Raw genomic sequence first — 16,456 nt, forward strand, 5'->3', positions numbered from 1 at the left:
TTGCTTCATCATTGACATTCTCTCCAATATAAGGTCAGAAATGATGTTCCTTCATGATTGCATAATTTCCAGCGCCATTCACAACTCCACAGGTACTAAAGCAGTCCATGTTAGAATGCAGCAAGACCTGGACAATATCCTGGCTTGGGTTGCCAAGTAGCATTCATGCATCAAAAGTCTCAGGCAATGACCATCTCCAACAAGACAGAATTTGACCATTGTCCTTTGGCATTCAGTAGCATTATCAACCCTGAATCCACCACTATCAACATTCTGGGGGTTACCATTGACCAGAAACTGGACTGGGCTAGCCATATAAGTACTGTGGGTCCAAGAGGAGGTAACAGGCTAGGAATCCTGCAATGAATAATTCACCTCCTAATTGCCCAAAGCCTGTTCACCATCTACAAGACACAAGTCAGGAATGTGATGGAATAGTCCCCATTTGCCTGGTTGAGTGTAGCTCCAATGATATACAAGAGGTTTAACACAAACCAGGTCAAAGCAGCCTGCTTGATTGGCACCACATTGACCAACATTCACTCCCTCTACCACTGATGCTCTGTAGTAGCAGTGTGTACCACCTACAAGGTGCACTGCTGAAATTCACCAAGCTTCATTTGACAGCATCCTACTATTTGGAAGGACAAGGGCAGCAGAAACATGGAAACACCTATAAGATCATCTCTGAGCCACTCACTCATCACTGATCCTTCAGTGGTGCTGGGTCAAAATCCTAGAACTTCCTTCCTAAGGAGATTGTGAGTCTACCTGTAGCAAATGGACTGTAGCAGTTCAAAAGGCAGCTTTGCCCCACCTTCTGAAGGACTATTCTGGATGAGCAATAAGTACTGGCTCACCCAGAGATGTCAACCTCCACAAATTAATTTTTAAAATGCTCTGACTGATTATTTTATAATTTTCTAAATGTCCTGCTATTATGTCCTTAATGTTGGATTCCAGCAAATAACAGTTGTTAGGCAAACTGGCCACATAGTTTATAGTTTTTTTTTTCTGAAGAAGGGTCTAGGCCCGAAACATCAGCTTTCCTACTCCTCTGTTGCTGCTTGGCCTGCTGTGTTCATCCAGCTCTACACCTTGTTATCTCAGATTCTCCAGCATCTGCAGTTCCTACTATCTCTGGCCACATAGTTCCTTTTCTTTGATTCGCTCCTTTCCTGAATAGGAGTGTTGCATAATTTCTAAAATTTCCAATGTCTTCACAAAAAATGGTAACTCTTCAAATGTGAGATCTGATAGTGTCTCTGACTCTGTATTAAGCAAACCTCCACCCTCTCCCCTTACCCTCTCTCTTCTGTCCTTTTTAATAACAGGAAGTAGGTACCTTTCAATCACAAATAAACAATCTGAACAAACCTACAGAAATAGGATAAAAAACAAACTTTTAAAAAATTTTAACAGTGCTAGTCAATTTTTATAAATAAGCCATGCTTCTATTCCCCAGAGGGTCCTATTTTTATTTCTCAGCTGTAAAACCTCCATCTCTAAGTTGGATCGACCTTATGTGGCAGATATAAATATAATTTTAAGATCTCATATCTAAATATAGTGCTGTAATGTGTTGGGAACTGTAACAACCATTAATGGTAAAAGGTGGGGTTTACTAATAATGTTCTTGTTCCAAAAACCTTAACACTCACAAATATTAAACTTGAAGTACAAACAAAATATTATCTGAAAGATGTTAAGTTCGTTTCCACAATGCTTTTAAAGTCAAAAGGTGCTGTGAAGTAAATTTAGAAAACATTACTCAAGTGAATTTCATTTTATCCAATTTGCAAGCAATTTGGAAAAAGTTTCTAAAACTTTGTAGATGATGTATTTTATGTACTTTGCTAGTTTTGTCAGGCCTTCTGCCTATTAAAAAAAAGACACGATTAGTAGTGATCAAATTATCAGCTGCCAAATAGGATCTTAGTTCAGGGTGACAGACAATTCCATGTGCAGGAGCAATAGGGCAGCCAGATCTTGTAACAGCAGCCTTGAATACATTGCAAGGAGTCAACTCCGAGTGAAAGGAAAGGACAACGTGAACTTGGTAACATTTGGCTTTTTTGTCATTTTTAAAATGTCTCTATCCTGGTAAAATGTTTTGTGTTTTCATGTGAAGGATTGTTTGAAATTGTAAAACTTTGTTCTGCATGATTATTGAAATGATTATAATCTACAGCATTCACAGTTATGTCCAATGTCAGTTAACTTTACATATTTTATGCACTGTGTAGAGCAATCTATCTGTAAAACATTGCAAAATTTATCTTTTATATTTTTCAAACACTATAATTCTGCACTGTCAATTTGTTATGATTCTCCTGTCTCAGACTTTATTAGACAGTTTCATCAATGAGAAAGTATATTTGGTAATCTGTGGCATTGCGCCACCTCTGTTGAAGTACCTGTTGAACTTTACTACATACTGTTAACTTAAAGTAAATGTAACATTAAAAACAGCTATGTTTGGGTTAATTGGAGGTTGGCTGATTGCTAATACATATTCTAGACTAAAGTATCCACTTCACTAACATTTGTCTATTATTAGTAAAGATTAAATTACACAAGGAATGTTTGATGTCTGTAAGATTCAGTTGTGACAAGAGTTTGAACAATTTAATTGATAGAAAAACTGTCAAGTGAAGACATGTAAGAGATATGCCAGTACTGTTTACCATGTATGAACATTTTGGTATTGGTTGATACTTGCTACATTTTAAGGATGATTATACAGTAAGAGAATATAGCCAAAATAATTGAGAGGCATATCAGCTTTGGGGATATCACCCAGGAATAGTTTACACTTTCAATATTGCAGGGCAAGATCACATGGAATTGATTTCCAACTAGTGAAAGAAGTTCTGTATTTGGAAAACTGATGTCAGGAGACTTCATATCTCATGCACTTCTTATGACACAGACATTAAATTTAATTAAAAGCTGAAATGATTGCCAGAAGAATGTAATGTAGGCAAAGTCAACTGATCAGAGATTTTTGCACAGTCCACTGAGCAGCAATGGAACAGGCAGTTAAATTCACTTTTGGGATTTTGCCAGTTCACTGGAGATGGAATGGAATGCAGGAGTGGTGGGAAAATGGCTGCAAAAGGCATCAGGAAGGAAGGCTATCCTATTTACTCTTCCACAATGTATCCCCAAATGTAGGAGAGGCAACAGCTGGGATTTCCACTCACCCAGGGCAGACAGCCAATTAACATAATTCAAAGGCCAAGCAATAGCCATTTATCCCAGGTCACTGTCATTTTCCCAGCAGTGGCACATCGCCTTACCATGTGGAGAAGCCTCCAGCTGCATGTATTTGGCCTCCTGGTTGCTCCCTAGGATGGGAGAAGAAAGCTGAGTTTATAAAGATTCCATATTACAAAGTAGTAAGCCCTTGGGAGCAATAGCCTTCTCTGCAGCTCTCCCTGCTTTCATAGCACCGCTGAAGGGGTTACTTCTCCAAACTCTGGAGCCTGCCTGAATGGATCTCCATGTAGTGGTGCCCTCTCTTTCTGCCTGCAGCATCAGCAGTGGTCACTACTATTGGTTTTGTTGCTGAGTTTGTAAGAGCTGCTGGTCCAGACAGCTAGCCATTCCCATTGGGATAATAGTCCTGGCCACTGCCAAGAAGATTGTCACCACATTCCCTGTGTTAGTATATTGTCAGAGGCTCCCAGTGCTGGAGGATCCCTACATTCCTAGTGCCAGGAAGATTGCCAACCTGCTCATGGTGCCGGAAAGATTGTCACTGCAGTTCCATTGTTCCCAATAGGGGGCTCAAAATGCACAATGAGTCTGGGCACTGGAAATTATTTTGTGGTAGCAAAATCCCTGACATGCCCTCAGCTTTATTGATCATGGGAGAAGGGCACCTACCAATTATTAACATGGTTCTTCTTTAAATTTGCATTCCGGGCTTAGATTAAATCAACATGACTCGACTGCAATCCTAACCATCAGCCTGAGTGGGTAAAGGTCGACTCACCCGAGTCTTGATTTGTCTGAGTGCCAGGGACTGACTTTTAACCACTGTTTTCTTGCCACACAACATTGCACCCAGCTGCCAGGTCCTGCTGACTCTAGGCGGGGTACTGTCTGGGAGCACATGAGCAAGCTCCAGACATGAAAATTGCTCCAGCTTCAGGCTTATAATATCAGGTCGGTGTTGGTGAGAAGGGGTGCCAACACCATTGTGCGCTGTCCGTTCATGTCATACATGGGAACACCCACCACCTGCCAGTTCCCCTCCAATCCACTCACCATCCTGACTTGGAAATATATCATTGTTCCTTCACTGCCACTCGGTCAAAATCATGGAATTCCCTTCCGATGGGTCAACCTATAGCACAGACACTGCAGTGGTTCAAGGTGGCAGCTCATCACCACTTACTCAAGGCAACTACAATGGCAATAATGCTGGCCCAGCCAATAATGCCCATGAGTGAATATATGTATGTAAAAAAAAGAAATCGGGGTTTAATCTCTTGCTGGAATTTTATTAAAACAATAGTTGATGGATCCATTTACAGTTGGAATTCTGGTACTTTTTATAAACAAGTGGCTTTCTGATATTGACCCCATGTCATTAATTCTATTACTGCTGAAACTAAGATCAAATGCTACTACTAGCTATGGCGCCTGACATTCAACTTTTCATTTAAACAATCTTCCCAAGGGCATCTCTATCTTTATCCACATTCTGTGCTGTGACCCACATTGTTGGCAACAATTTTACATTCTTCCTCAGTCTAACTTGGCAATGACGCTGGCACAACGGATTAAACCATCTTCAGTGGATTCAGATATTGTAGGCTTGCCTCCTGAATTAGGAGTTGTGACTTCAAGTCCTTGATCAGGAGGTTTAATCACCACTTACTCTGAGAAAATTGTCAATATTGATGCAGTGCTGAATCCCATTCTTTTGACATAACATTAAATTAAGGTCCTCTCTATTTCAAAGATTCAAATCAGTATAACCATTCCACGACAGCATACAAAGCAGAGCAGCAAATTCACTTTGAGTCTGAAGCAACATTCCTTTCACAACTGGGAGCAGTGAAAATGACAATTAACCAGGTATTTACTTGATTGCAGTGTGTAAAACAATAGCTCTATTTCCTTACATAACAACCAATCCTTACAATCAAAACAGTCCTGATATTTACCAGGATGCATTTTGGAATAGTGTGAGGGGTTAAACCCAGTGGCTCCATTCACCGAAAGATAGAGAATGAGAGGGCATAGACTGGAAATAATTTGCAAAAGAAGCAAATACAATGTGGGAAAACACATTTTCACACACTGAGTAATTAGGATGCAGAATGGCACCACCTGGAAACATGAAGTAGGCAGATTTAATCAAGGAATTCAAGAGGGTGTTAGATGAATATTTAAATAGGACCATATGTAGGGATATGTGGAGAAAGTAGGAGAATAGTACAAAGTCATCACGGTCATTTCTCCGGGTGCTCCGGTTTCCTCCCACAGTCCAAAGATGTGCAGGTTATATGGATTGGCCATGCTAAATTGCCCATAGTATCTAGGGTGGGAAATGCAGGGATGGGGTGGGTCTGAGTGGGATGGTCTTTGGAGGGTCTGTGTGGACTTGATGGGCCAAATGGTCTGCTTCCACACTGTAGGGATTCTATGATATCATGACCTTCCATCTATTCAAAGAGCTGGTGCAGTCACGATGGGCTGAATGGTCTCCTTCTGCTTTGTAACAGTTCTGGAAGGATGGGCATAGATTTGATAAAGATTTGCATTTATATTGTATCTTTCATGACTTCTGAACATTTCAAAGTACAATGTATGGCCAATTAAGTACTTTTGCAGTGTAGCCTCTGTTGCTAGATCAGAGACAGTCAGTATGGCATACAGCAAGCTCCTACAAGTCCCAATACAATAGTGGCCAGATAATGCTTTTGTGTAGCCGATAACGAGATAAATATTGACCAGGGCATTTGGAATAACTCACCTCTTCTTTAAAATGATGTAATGGGAACTTTTATGTCCACCTGAGAGGGCATTGTGGACTTCAGTCTAATGTTGTGAACAGCATCTCATTCAGCATAGCACTCCCTCAATACTGCACTGTTGTGTCAGTCGAGAGTTTTGAGCTCAAATCCTGCACTGCAACTTGAACACATAGCCTTCTGACTGAGAGTGCCACCAAATGAGCTATAGCTGACACCAAAGACTTTAAACTTTAAAGGGGTTGCTAATAATTTCTGACACTGTGTATCTGGGCAAGACTTCCTCAACTGATCTCCTGATAATTAACTGGTAATGATAAATATACTCAATTCAAAAAAATGTTCCTCTTCTATACCATCACCAGTTATCTCTCTCTAACAAATGAGCAGCTATAGTTTGGCAGGACTATGGTGACTTTATCAGTCAATGGTCTAATAGTCACCTGCTAAGCTTTGGGCAGTTATGGTACTATAGACTGTAGGCTGGGATTTTCCTCTTCAGTGGCAATTTTCCCTTGATGTGCAGTAAGGTGGGACTTCAAGTAGTTGTCCAACCACTAATGATCCTGAAGGATTGTCATGGACTGTTATCATTAAATTCCTTTAGGTGGGTCCCCAGTGTAGTGTCCGCCTGCACTGGAGGAAGACTCGTGGATGAAAAATCAACCTTCAGTCATACCTTGGTACCTATGGGAATTTAAAAATTAGCTGCTGCCAGGACAAAGAGAAGGGGCACTGAGCTTCAGTGCGTCATGTTGGGAGGGATGTGAAATTCAATTGCCCCTTTGTTATTTAATAATTACTTTTTGAGTGGTAAATGACAGCTCTAGCAATGTCATTATTATCCAATTACAGATTTTTAACATATTGACCTTACACCGACCCATTTTTGTGTTTCCTATTATATGTGACAAGACTTTTCAGACATATACAACAAAGTGTTTTATTAAAGTTGTGTTTCGTATAATCATTCTTTATGCTTAGCGGTGCAAGTGACTGAAAACGTGACACATAAATCACTTGCTCACCCTATTGACACATAGTGGCACATAAGTTCAGTTAGAACGTTTAACCAGGGTGAAAATGGGCACAGATTTTTCAAATGATTTTCTATCACTGCTCACCAGAATCCCACCAGCCTTCAGAGGAAACTTCCACCTCAATCTTTCCACTGAACATCTTACAGACTTTATGAAACATTCTCACATCAACCAATCAATAAGTCTTCTATTTTGTTTTAACACAATAAAGTAGGATGAATCCATACTTTGCCACTGCTACAGCAATAAATATTAACTTTAATATAAAATGACCACATATTTGTGAACTTGTTAGCCTCCTAACTGTTCAGGCAATATGAACTTGGGTCTTGGACTCATTGGACTTACTGACTGCTGAGGATACATTGAGGAGATTGGGTCTCTATAGTTGTGAAGAGTGAAAAGTGATCTCATTGAAACTTACAAAATTCTTAAATTGTATTCTAGGGTGGAATGTAGAGTAGATGCTTCCCTAACTGGATGGTGTAGAACCAGGGGTTATGATCTTGGAATAAGAATAAGCCATTGAAGACAAAGAGTTCTTGTGAATTCTTTGTTTCTACCTCATCTAGTTCCCTCATAGCATAATCAGCAGGACATTTTATCTCATTAATGTTCATCATTGAAGACTATTGTTCTCTCAAAACAAGTATTTTCTTTCTTAGAGTATCCTAGATTCCCGGACTAGGCAGTTGGAATTTTTTCACTCAGAGGGTCTCAATTCTTTGATGTTCCCTAACCTAGAGGGTCGTGGAAGCTCAATCATTGAGCAGATTCAAGACAGAGATTGTTAGATTTCTGGATATGGATGGCATCAAGGGGTATGGAGATAGTGTGGGAATATGGCATTGAAGAATGATCAGCCATGATCTAATTGAATGACCTACCATGCACAACAGGTTGAACGGCCTACTCCTGTTCCTATGTCTCTATCTCTCGTAGTGAGTTTCTGAATTATAAATAATGTGGCGTTGATAGTACTGTTACCAATCCACTAAAAATGTAATGACCACACAGAATGCCGGAAAAATTCAGCAGGTCTGCAGTATCTGTGGAGAGAGAAACAGAATTCACATTTTGAGTTTGGTATCACTCTTCTAAAAAGTCTGTTCTGAAGAATAATCATTATCAAACTTGAAGCATCAACCCTGTTTCTTTCTGCACAGATGCTGCCAGCCCCGAGTTTCTCTAGCATTCTGTTTCTTCTTCAAATTTTCAGCATCTTCAATAAAAATGTACATACTTAAAGACTTTGAACCATTTCTTTATTCATACATTAACGCGATAAGGGCGTCACTGGCTTGGCAGCATTTATTACCCATTCCTAATTGCCCAGCGGGCAGTTCAGAGTCAGCCACATTGCTGTGGGTCTGGAGTCACATGTAGGCCAGACTGGGTAAGGATGGCAGTTTCCTTCCCTAAAGGACATTAGTGAACCAGACAGGTTTTTACAACGATCAACAATGGATTTATGGTTATCATTAAATTCTTCATTCCAGATATTTTTATTGAATTCAAATTCCACCATCTGCCATGGCGCGATTCAAAACCTGGGTCCCCAGAACATTATCTGGGTCTCTGGATTAACAGTCCAGTGATAATACCACTAGGCCATAAAGAGAAAAAAAGTTCATTTGTTGTATTTAAACAGGATCAATCAACATTACTTTAGGAAGACTAGTCCATGTTATTTGACTGACTTAATGAAAAAAGGAACAATGTTCAGTGACAGTAATAAATATGAAAGAAGGAACTGCTGAAATTAAATCTGAGTATTAGCTTTATAAACAGATTTGTACCTGCTACATGAAAAAAAAAGACACATTTTAATGTAAGTGTAAAAGTCCAAAGTTAATAATATTGTCCTTGGATCTTCTATTGTCATTCACATCAGGAGCTCTATACTCTTCAAATATCCTTCCAGTAGAAACTTGTGTGAGTAATCACTGGATTGCTTAAATAGCTTTGTGCAAAAAAGCATAAAATTGTAAAGTTTTCACTAACATAATGAGGATAGGTTTACTTCATTTACACTTCATATAATACAAGCACTAAGACATTCTGCACTAGAATTTCTTTAGTCTTGCACAGTTCCCAGATCACTTAATATCCAAAAGTTGAATCTAATTAACTGTCGCATTTTCATAGGTACTGTATTCAGGAAATTTGAATTTGTTTAATACTTTTTACAATGTATCAAAGTGCTTCACACTTAATGAATTTGAATTTCAAATGTGATCATTATTGTCAAGTCAGCAAAAACACCAATTTGCATGCAGCAATTTGGCACAAACAGTGAATTAATGAATGGAGATAATCTGTTTTTGGAGTGAGAAATGGGAATAGGTACTGCAGGTATTTTTGTTCTCTGTTCCCTAACTACCAACTTTACCTCTCCTCCTGGCAATAGTTTAAGATTAAGCCAGTCCTTATGCAACGTTGGTGCCACATTTTCTCCTGACATGATTTTCCAATCTCATATTTGTGGCATCACGTAGACTGCCCATTTCCATCTCCGTAATACTGATCTCAGCTCATCTCTCAGGCCCTCATCCATGCCTATGTTTCATCAAGACTCTACAGTTCCAGTGCCCTGCTGGCTGGCCTCCTATATCCTACCTTCACAAACCTGCTGCAAATTCAAATCCCCTACTTGCCCCTCTTCTCTCTGCTTAACATTAGCTTCCAACCAAGCAATGTCTTGATTTTAAAGAGTCATCCTTAATGTCAACTCCCTTCATGACTATGCATTCATTGAACAGGAAAATGATGGCAGAAGAGGGAGGATGCAGACTGCTCAATCTCCGACTGCCTGGAAGAACCGGCCAGTTAAGAGCTCCCCCATTAAAAGAGTTCGATTTGGGATTAAGCTTTCCTTTGCATGTAGAAGTTGGGATGCTATGCTAAACCTATAAAAACACAAGTTAAACCCCAAGTTGAGTATCATGTCCAATTCTGTGGATCCCATTAGTAGGAAGGACATGAATGCATTGGAGACGATACAAGAGAGACATATGTATTAGAATGTACTAGGAATGAGAGATTGCAGCTTTGTGGATAGGCTGGAGACACTGGGATTGTCTCCTGAGAACAGATAAGTCACAAAAGAGATTTAAAAGAGGTGTTTGAAATCATAAAGTGTTTACACAGAGTAAAAAGGAATAATCTGTTTCCAATGCGTGAAGTGTCAATAACCAGAGAGTAGAGATTTATGGTGGTTGGCAAAAGAACTGAAGATAACACAAGGAATTTCTTTTTTTAATGCAACAAGTGCATAGGATTTGGACTTACTCAGCAGCTAGTGAAAACAGGCTCATTAACAGTGTTCAAAAGGGAGTCAAATAAATACTTGAAGGCAAAAACTTCTGACTTTACGAAAAGACTTAGAAAAGAGTTAGGAAATAGGACTAACTGCATCACTTTTTGGAATTTTTCATAGGCCTGAACGATCTTCTCCTGTGCTTTGTTGTTTGTTGATTCTAAAAAAGATTTTGCAGAATCAGTGTGATGTAAATCTTCTTTATAAGTCAGCATTGATTGTACTTTCTTGTACATCTTCGTTCAAGAAAATGTGTTCTATTATTGAGAATGTCATTAACTTACATTAAGTGTTTATGTATTTCCAGTAGGTGGCTTGGAGCAGAGCTTCATCATTCACAGTGAAAATGATATTTAAACAACTCTTCTGGCTGGTGGCTTTGGTTGGGCTGGGGCATTTTGATGAAACAACTGTTGAACCAGATGACACTGAAGCTGAACCTGTCACTGATATGAGCGAACCTGAACCAACTGCTGTTATAAGTGAACCTGAAGCTCCAGAAACTATTTCACAAGAATCCCCCAAAATAATTAACGGCTGCCCAAACTGGATGGCAGGAATACCTGGCAGTCCCGGACATAATGGTTTTCCTGGTAAACCAGGCAGAGATGGTCGTGATGGTGCAAAAGGAGAAAAAGGGGAAACAGGTAAAGGGCTTCAAAATGGATATTGATAACCTGGAAATTGGCATTGCAGAAAACATTTGAAAAACTGATCAAAATTATTTTATTCTGTTTCCAGGTTTTGCATTGTAACACCATTTAATCTTGAAATCTGTACAGTTTGGTCATTGAATTAATTGCACTGAGTGTGGTGAGATCTTACCACTTCTGTAGTGCCGAGTTAAAATTTTGCACCTTCAATATAACAGACATGTAAGTCACTGAGTGAGTAAAGTGGGATGCCCCAACAGATTATTTTCATGCTTCCTATTAATGAGCCTTTAGTGATGGAATTCATCATCTTCGAATTAAACATTCATGCCACAATCTCATTCAGATTATCCAGCACTTTCTCTGTTACGGTAATGCCTATGTTGGTGCTAGCCTTTGGTATCTACCTTATCTAAACAATTTGGTTGATTACCCTTCCAATTTCCACATATCTCTCAATCTTATTGGTTCATTTCTGACTCTCCCCACTCTGAGCTTCTCCCTATTGCATCATCACCATTCTCCCTTTTATAATAGTCACCTATAACCCTAACAAACACCTCTATTAGTCTACTTCTAACCACTTTTCCTTAAAAATTATACCCATTGCTCCCAAGATCCCCATTTCCTTCACTTTTAGTCTAAATGCTCTATTTGCCTCTGTGGCTTATTAATATAACAGGTGGTATATCCAGCCACTGGCTAATAAGGGGGAAGGTCAATGGTGAAAGAAAGAATATGCAGTTATTGTGGTATTTTCCCAGATGAACACTGCTGGCACCTTGTGGTATTTACCATTTCTACCAGTTTGTGGTACTGGGTTGCTTGAGGTAATTCACTGCCACCAATCATCAGTTATCTTCACTTTGTCTTGAGCCTATCCAGTGATTGGTACATGACCATACAGCATCTGCAGAAAAGGCATGGTTCTTAAATAATGTTTATCGCATAATAGCAATAATTACAATTACATTTGGTCAGACATAATTAATAGTTCCTCAAGGAGCTGGGACACACACAGCTGTTCCTCTGAAAGCCAGAGTAAGACTCCTCATTTCCAACAATAGACTGTGTGTGATTTCAGAAGGATGGATGGAGCCAATGTAACATCAACATTAACCCCTTCAGAATTATCACATCACACAACAGTAATGTAGTCCTAGGTTATAGTGCAGTAATGAAAGTACAAGTGAACATTTATTTTCATTACTTTTCAGAAATCAACAGTAACATCTGGACCACACATGTTAAGTCAAACTGCAAAATTCAAACATACACTTTTCCATAGGGTGCCCTATTGAAGACCCCTGACCACAATCAAATCAAATCCACTAAACTGATGAGCACTCGTCCTTTAACACTGTTAACCTTGCTGTTTAAAAAAAAATCCTTGAAGAAGTTACAACTTGTTGAATGTGGTGTAGTTTGGCTTTTAACAGTGTTCATAATTACAGCTGAGTAGCCCAGTGGCACTAACAATGTAATTTATATATTAGTAGAATGTCAAACTTCCATATTATGATAACAATCCCAAATACTCTTAAAATCGTTATTTACTTTAAGCATTTATATATGATCAAATCTGTATTTCATTCTCCAAAATATCGAACATTGAAAAGTGCAAGTTACTTCCTAGTTTGTTGTCTTTGAGAATACTTCAATATAATTGGCACGTTAGTCTTGTTTTGGGACAGCGTAGTTGCTGGACACCAGAGATCCACCTGACATGATGCCAGATTTAAACTAGGCAGAGTCTGCTGACATCCACAACTGCAGGCAACTGTGCATACACGTTAATCTGGAAAGGTATATGTGGGAGAAAGGGAGGGGAGAAGCAGTGGAAGAAGTTGGGGGAGGTGGTGTGGTGGTGGGGTGAGGAGAGGGAAGTGATAGGACAGGAGAGAAGCCCAGAGGAGGGGAAAAAGGGGATGGGGAGAAGTGGAGAGGAGTGGTGCACAGGTAAGGAGGATAGGGACAAAGGAAGTTGGAGGGAGGAGGGTGAAGGAAGGGGATAGTGGCAGAAGAGGAGGGGAAGAAGAGGTGAAGAGGGAGGAAGAAGGGGATACAGTGAGAAAGAGGGGGAGGGAGGAAAGGGGGAGGATGCAAGGGGGTAGTAAGGGGGAAGGGAAAGAGGGGAGGGGAAGAGGGGGAGTAAGAAGTGAACGGAGAGGAGGGTATGAAGGGAAGATGAGGGGAGGAAGAGGAGGAGGGGCAGGTAGAAGGGGGTAGTTGGAGGTTGAGGCAGAGGTGTGAGGAGAGAAGGGGAAGGAAGAGCGGGTTTGAGGAGAAGGGATTGGAAATCTCCGACAGGAGAGCAAAACTCAGTTATTTGAAAAGAATCTCACTTTTTGAGAATGATACATTGCCGTGACAATTATTTTCTCCCATTTAAAATAATGGGAGCAGACCTGTGTAAATAAAGTTTCTCTATCATGTGTTTTTGAACAGAATTGCTGGTTGTGATTTGCTCCATTAACTTTTCCAGTTAGAAGTTTACTTTTCCTAGACAATGTGATGTAAGGATTTTATGTCTGACACCTCTTCATACAGTATCATTCCTTTTTGATATTATACTATGTTATAAGGGTGGTGTACAGTGTGACTGGATCCCTCACAACAGCTACCTCCATACAATTTAAATGGATTCTCATACTTTCGCAGTCATGGCTCACCAGATTATTGCATCACCTAATGTAGCCCTGAGAGTCACTGATCAAGTAGGTGCCAGGTCTAGTTCTTTTATAGTCCATTCTGAACATACTTGGACGGCATCTGTTTATTTCAGCAACCCAGACCTGAAAATGTACTTGATTCCAGGCACAAGCCTCCTAGTTGCTGTCCAGCAGTGCCTGTTGGAAATAACACATCTGTGGCGATGGGCTTGACTTGTTCACCCATCATTATTGAGAGACTGTTACCACAATAAATTTCCATCTCACTGCAAGACAGAGTGCTCATTGGAGAACACATCAATTATTATTCCAATTCCACAGATGTCACCAGAATGAACATTGTGTAATGTGTTCCAACTGTGTGCTGAAGATGAGGATATACATCAGCTCAAACACTTGGGTGAAGAACTAAAGGGGTCTTGCCAAAATGGAATCATATCCCAGCATCACCATCCAGTGTCAGAGAACAAGTAGAGCTGCAGAAACACCTTGTAATTTGGTGAAAACACATCAGCTTTAACATAAAAGTACAAATTAATGGTATGCAACTGCACAAATTGTGGAGCTCAGTGCGCTTCATCCTACTTTCTCTTTTGTTTTAGGATTGCCAGGACCAAAGGGTGATGAAGGACTGCCTGGAGAACCAGGTGTGGATGGAGAACAAGGGCTTCCTGGCCTGCCAGGACACAAAGGAGAAAAGGGAGACAGTGGTTATTATTACCGCTCAGCATTCAGCGTGGGACTCACCACAAGAAATCCTGTCCCAAACATCCCCATCAAATTCTCCAAAATCTTTTACAATGATCAAAAACACTACAATGAAGAGACTGGCAAATTCACCTGCCCTTATTCTGGGGTGTACTTCTTTTCATATCACATTACTGTTTATACTAAGGATGTCAAAGTTGGCCTGTACAAAAACAACAAGGTTATAATTTTCACTTATGATCAATTTCAGAACAATAATGTAGACCAAGCTGGAGGTTCTGTTGCAGTACATTTGGATGAGGGGGATGAAGTGTGGTTACAAGTTTATGGAGACAATACATTTAATGGGATTTATGCTGACAACAATAATGATTCCACATTTACAGGATTCCTTCTGTACCCAGATCTGCATTAAATAATTTTTATTACCATTACAGAATTTCTAAACACATTTTGTTAAGTTTGTCACTACTGACAATTTATGAGCTGAAAACACTAACCAGATAGCAAATAATAGTTAAACAATTTGCATATTTGTTATGGATCACTAATCTCCATAATAATGTTCTATAAGCAGTTTTCGTATTTCCCTATAAGATTGTCAATGAATAACTGAATAAATCAGATATTTAACGAACAATGCTTTTAATCATTCAAGTCTGTGCTTTATGTTACAAGCTAAGGTTTTAGCTGTGTATCATTATCACTGTAAAACTGGTAACATGAACTGTAAGGCAGTCACATTTTGGGGATTATTACATATATGTACAGTTAAGATGGAAGCAGCAGCTGTATTTCATCTATTAATAGACATTGTTATAATGTTAACGATGACTAAAAGACATTAAATATTCAAGACAGTCCTGTGTCACACTATGAATTTACCTCAAGATTCCATTTCAATACCTAGTAAATTGGTCACGATCAGTGAAGACCTTGTTCACAAAACACTTTGAGGTTTTATGGAATAATGAACTGTAATTAAAAATGTGTAAGTGTTAGCCACAATTTTATTCATGCTCCTTGTGCCTTGTAACTAGTTGCAAAGGATCAGGAGATGTGGTTGTTGACTTGCTCACTGAGCTGGTTTGGTTTTGTTCAGACGTTTCATCACCATGCTAGGTGACATCATCAGCGGAGCCTCTGAGGAAGCGATGTTATTCTACTCCGCTTGGAATTTACACTGTCTGGTCCATTATGGTGAGTAGTGTCATTTCTGGTTTTGATCTGTATGGGTGTGTATATGGGGTCCAATTCTACATGTTTGTTGATGGCATTACGGGTGGAGAACCATGCCTCTAGGAATTCCCCTGCATGTCTACGTTTGGCTTGGGCTACTATGGTTACCTTGTCCCAGTTAAATTGATGGCCTTCATTGTCCGAATGTACCAATATTAAGGAGAGTTCGTTGTGCTGTTTTGCTGCTAGCTGATGTTCATGCATTCTGATGGCTAGTTTCCTTCCTGTATGTCTGATGTAATGTTTGTGGCAGTTGTTGCCTGATATTTTGTAAACCACGTTGGTTCTGCATGTTGTGGGAATGGGGTCTTTAATCCTTGTAAGTGTTTGTCGTAGAGATGCTGTGGGCTTGTGTGCTACCATGATTCCTAGTGGTCTTAGGAGACTTGATGTCAGCTCCGATATGTTCTTGATGGAGGGCAGTGTGGCCAGTGTGTTAGGGCGTACTGTGTCCTCCTGTGTCTGTTTTGTAGGCATCTGTGGATGAAGTTGCGGGGATATGCGTTTAAAGCAAGGATCTTGTATAATTGTTCTTCCTCTTGCCTGCATAGTTCTGGAGTGTTGCAGTGTGGCCCATTTAAGTAGTGTCCTAATGCAGTTTTGTTTGTGGGTGTTGGGGTGGGTGCTGTGGAAGTTGAGGATTTGATTGGTATGGGTTGCTTTTCCATATACTGAGGTTTGGAACTCTCCATTTGTCAATTGCCCCACTTTAACGTCCATAAACAGAAGTTGATTGTTGTTTTCTTCTTCCCTTGTGAATTTAATCCCTGTGAATACGCTGTTGATGAGGTGGTGGATTTCTTCTAATTTGTTGCGTTTAATAATGACAAATGTG

The 16,456-nt window shown here is 39.8% G+C and overlaps 1 protein-coding gene across 1 annotated transcript; it reads left to right on the plus strand.

Moving 5' to 3' along the window:
• The first annotated feature begins 1,961 nt into the window (after positions 1 to 1,961).
• LOC109911713 (adiponectin-like) lies at positions 1,962 to 14,879 on the plus strand. The gene is made up of 3 exons (XM_048604526.1): positions 1,962 to 2,059; positions 10,657 to 10,996; positions 14,277 to 14,879. The coding sequence occupies exons 2-3, from the start codon at positions 10,696 to 10,698 to the stop codon at positions 14,795 to 14,797; spliced, it is 822 nt and encodes a 273-aa protein (XP_048460483.1). The 5' UTR covers positions 1,962 to 2,059; positions 10,657 to 10,695; the 3' UTR covers positions 14,798 to 14,879.
• The last annotated feature ends 1,577 nt before the right edge of the window (positions 14,880 to 16,456 follow it).

The sequence above is a fragment of the Rhincodon typus genome, chromosome 13 (assembly GCF_021869965.1).
Source record: "Rhincodon typus isolate 14 chromosome 13, sRhiTyp1.1, whole genome shotgun sequence".
Classification (NCBI taxonomy): Eukaryota; Metazoa; Chordata; class Chondrichthyes; order Orectolobiformes; family Rhincodontidae; genus Rhincodon; species Rhincodon typus.

Excerpts from the sequence above, each read along its gene's own strand:
- LOC109911713 (XM_048604526.1), top strand. The coding sequence starts at position 10,696 with ATGATATTTAAACAACTCTTCTGGCTGGTGGCTTTGGTTGGGCTGGGG. Across the intron at positions 10,997-14,276 it reads AGGAGAAAAAGGGGAAACAG|GATTGCCAGGACCAAAGGGT; the intron begins GTAAAGGGCTTC and ends CTTTTGTTTTAG.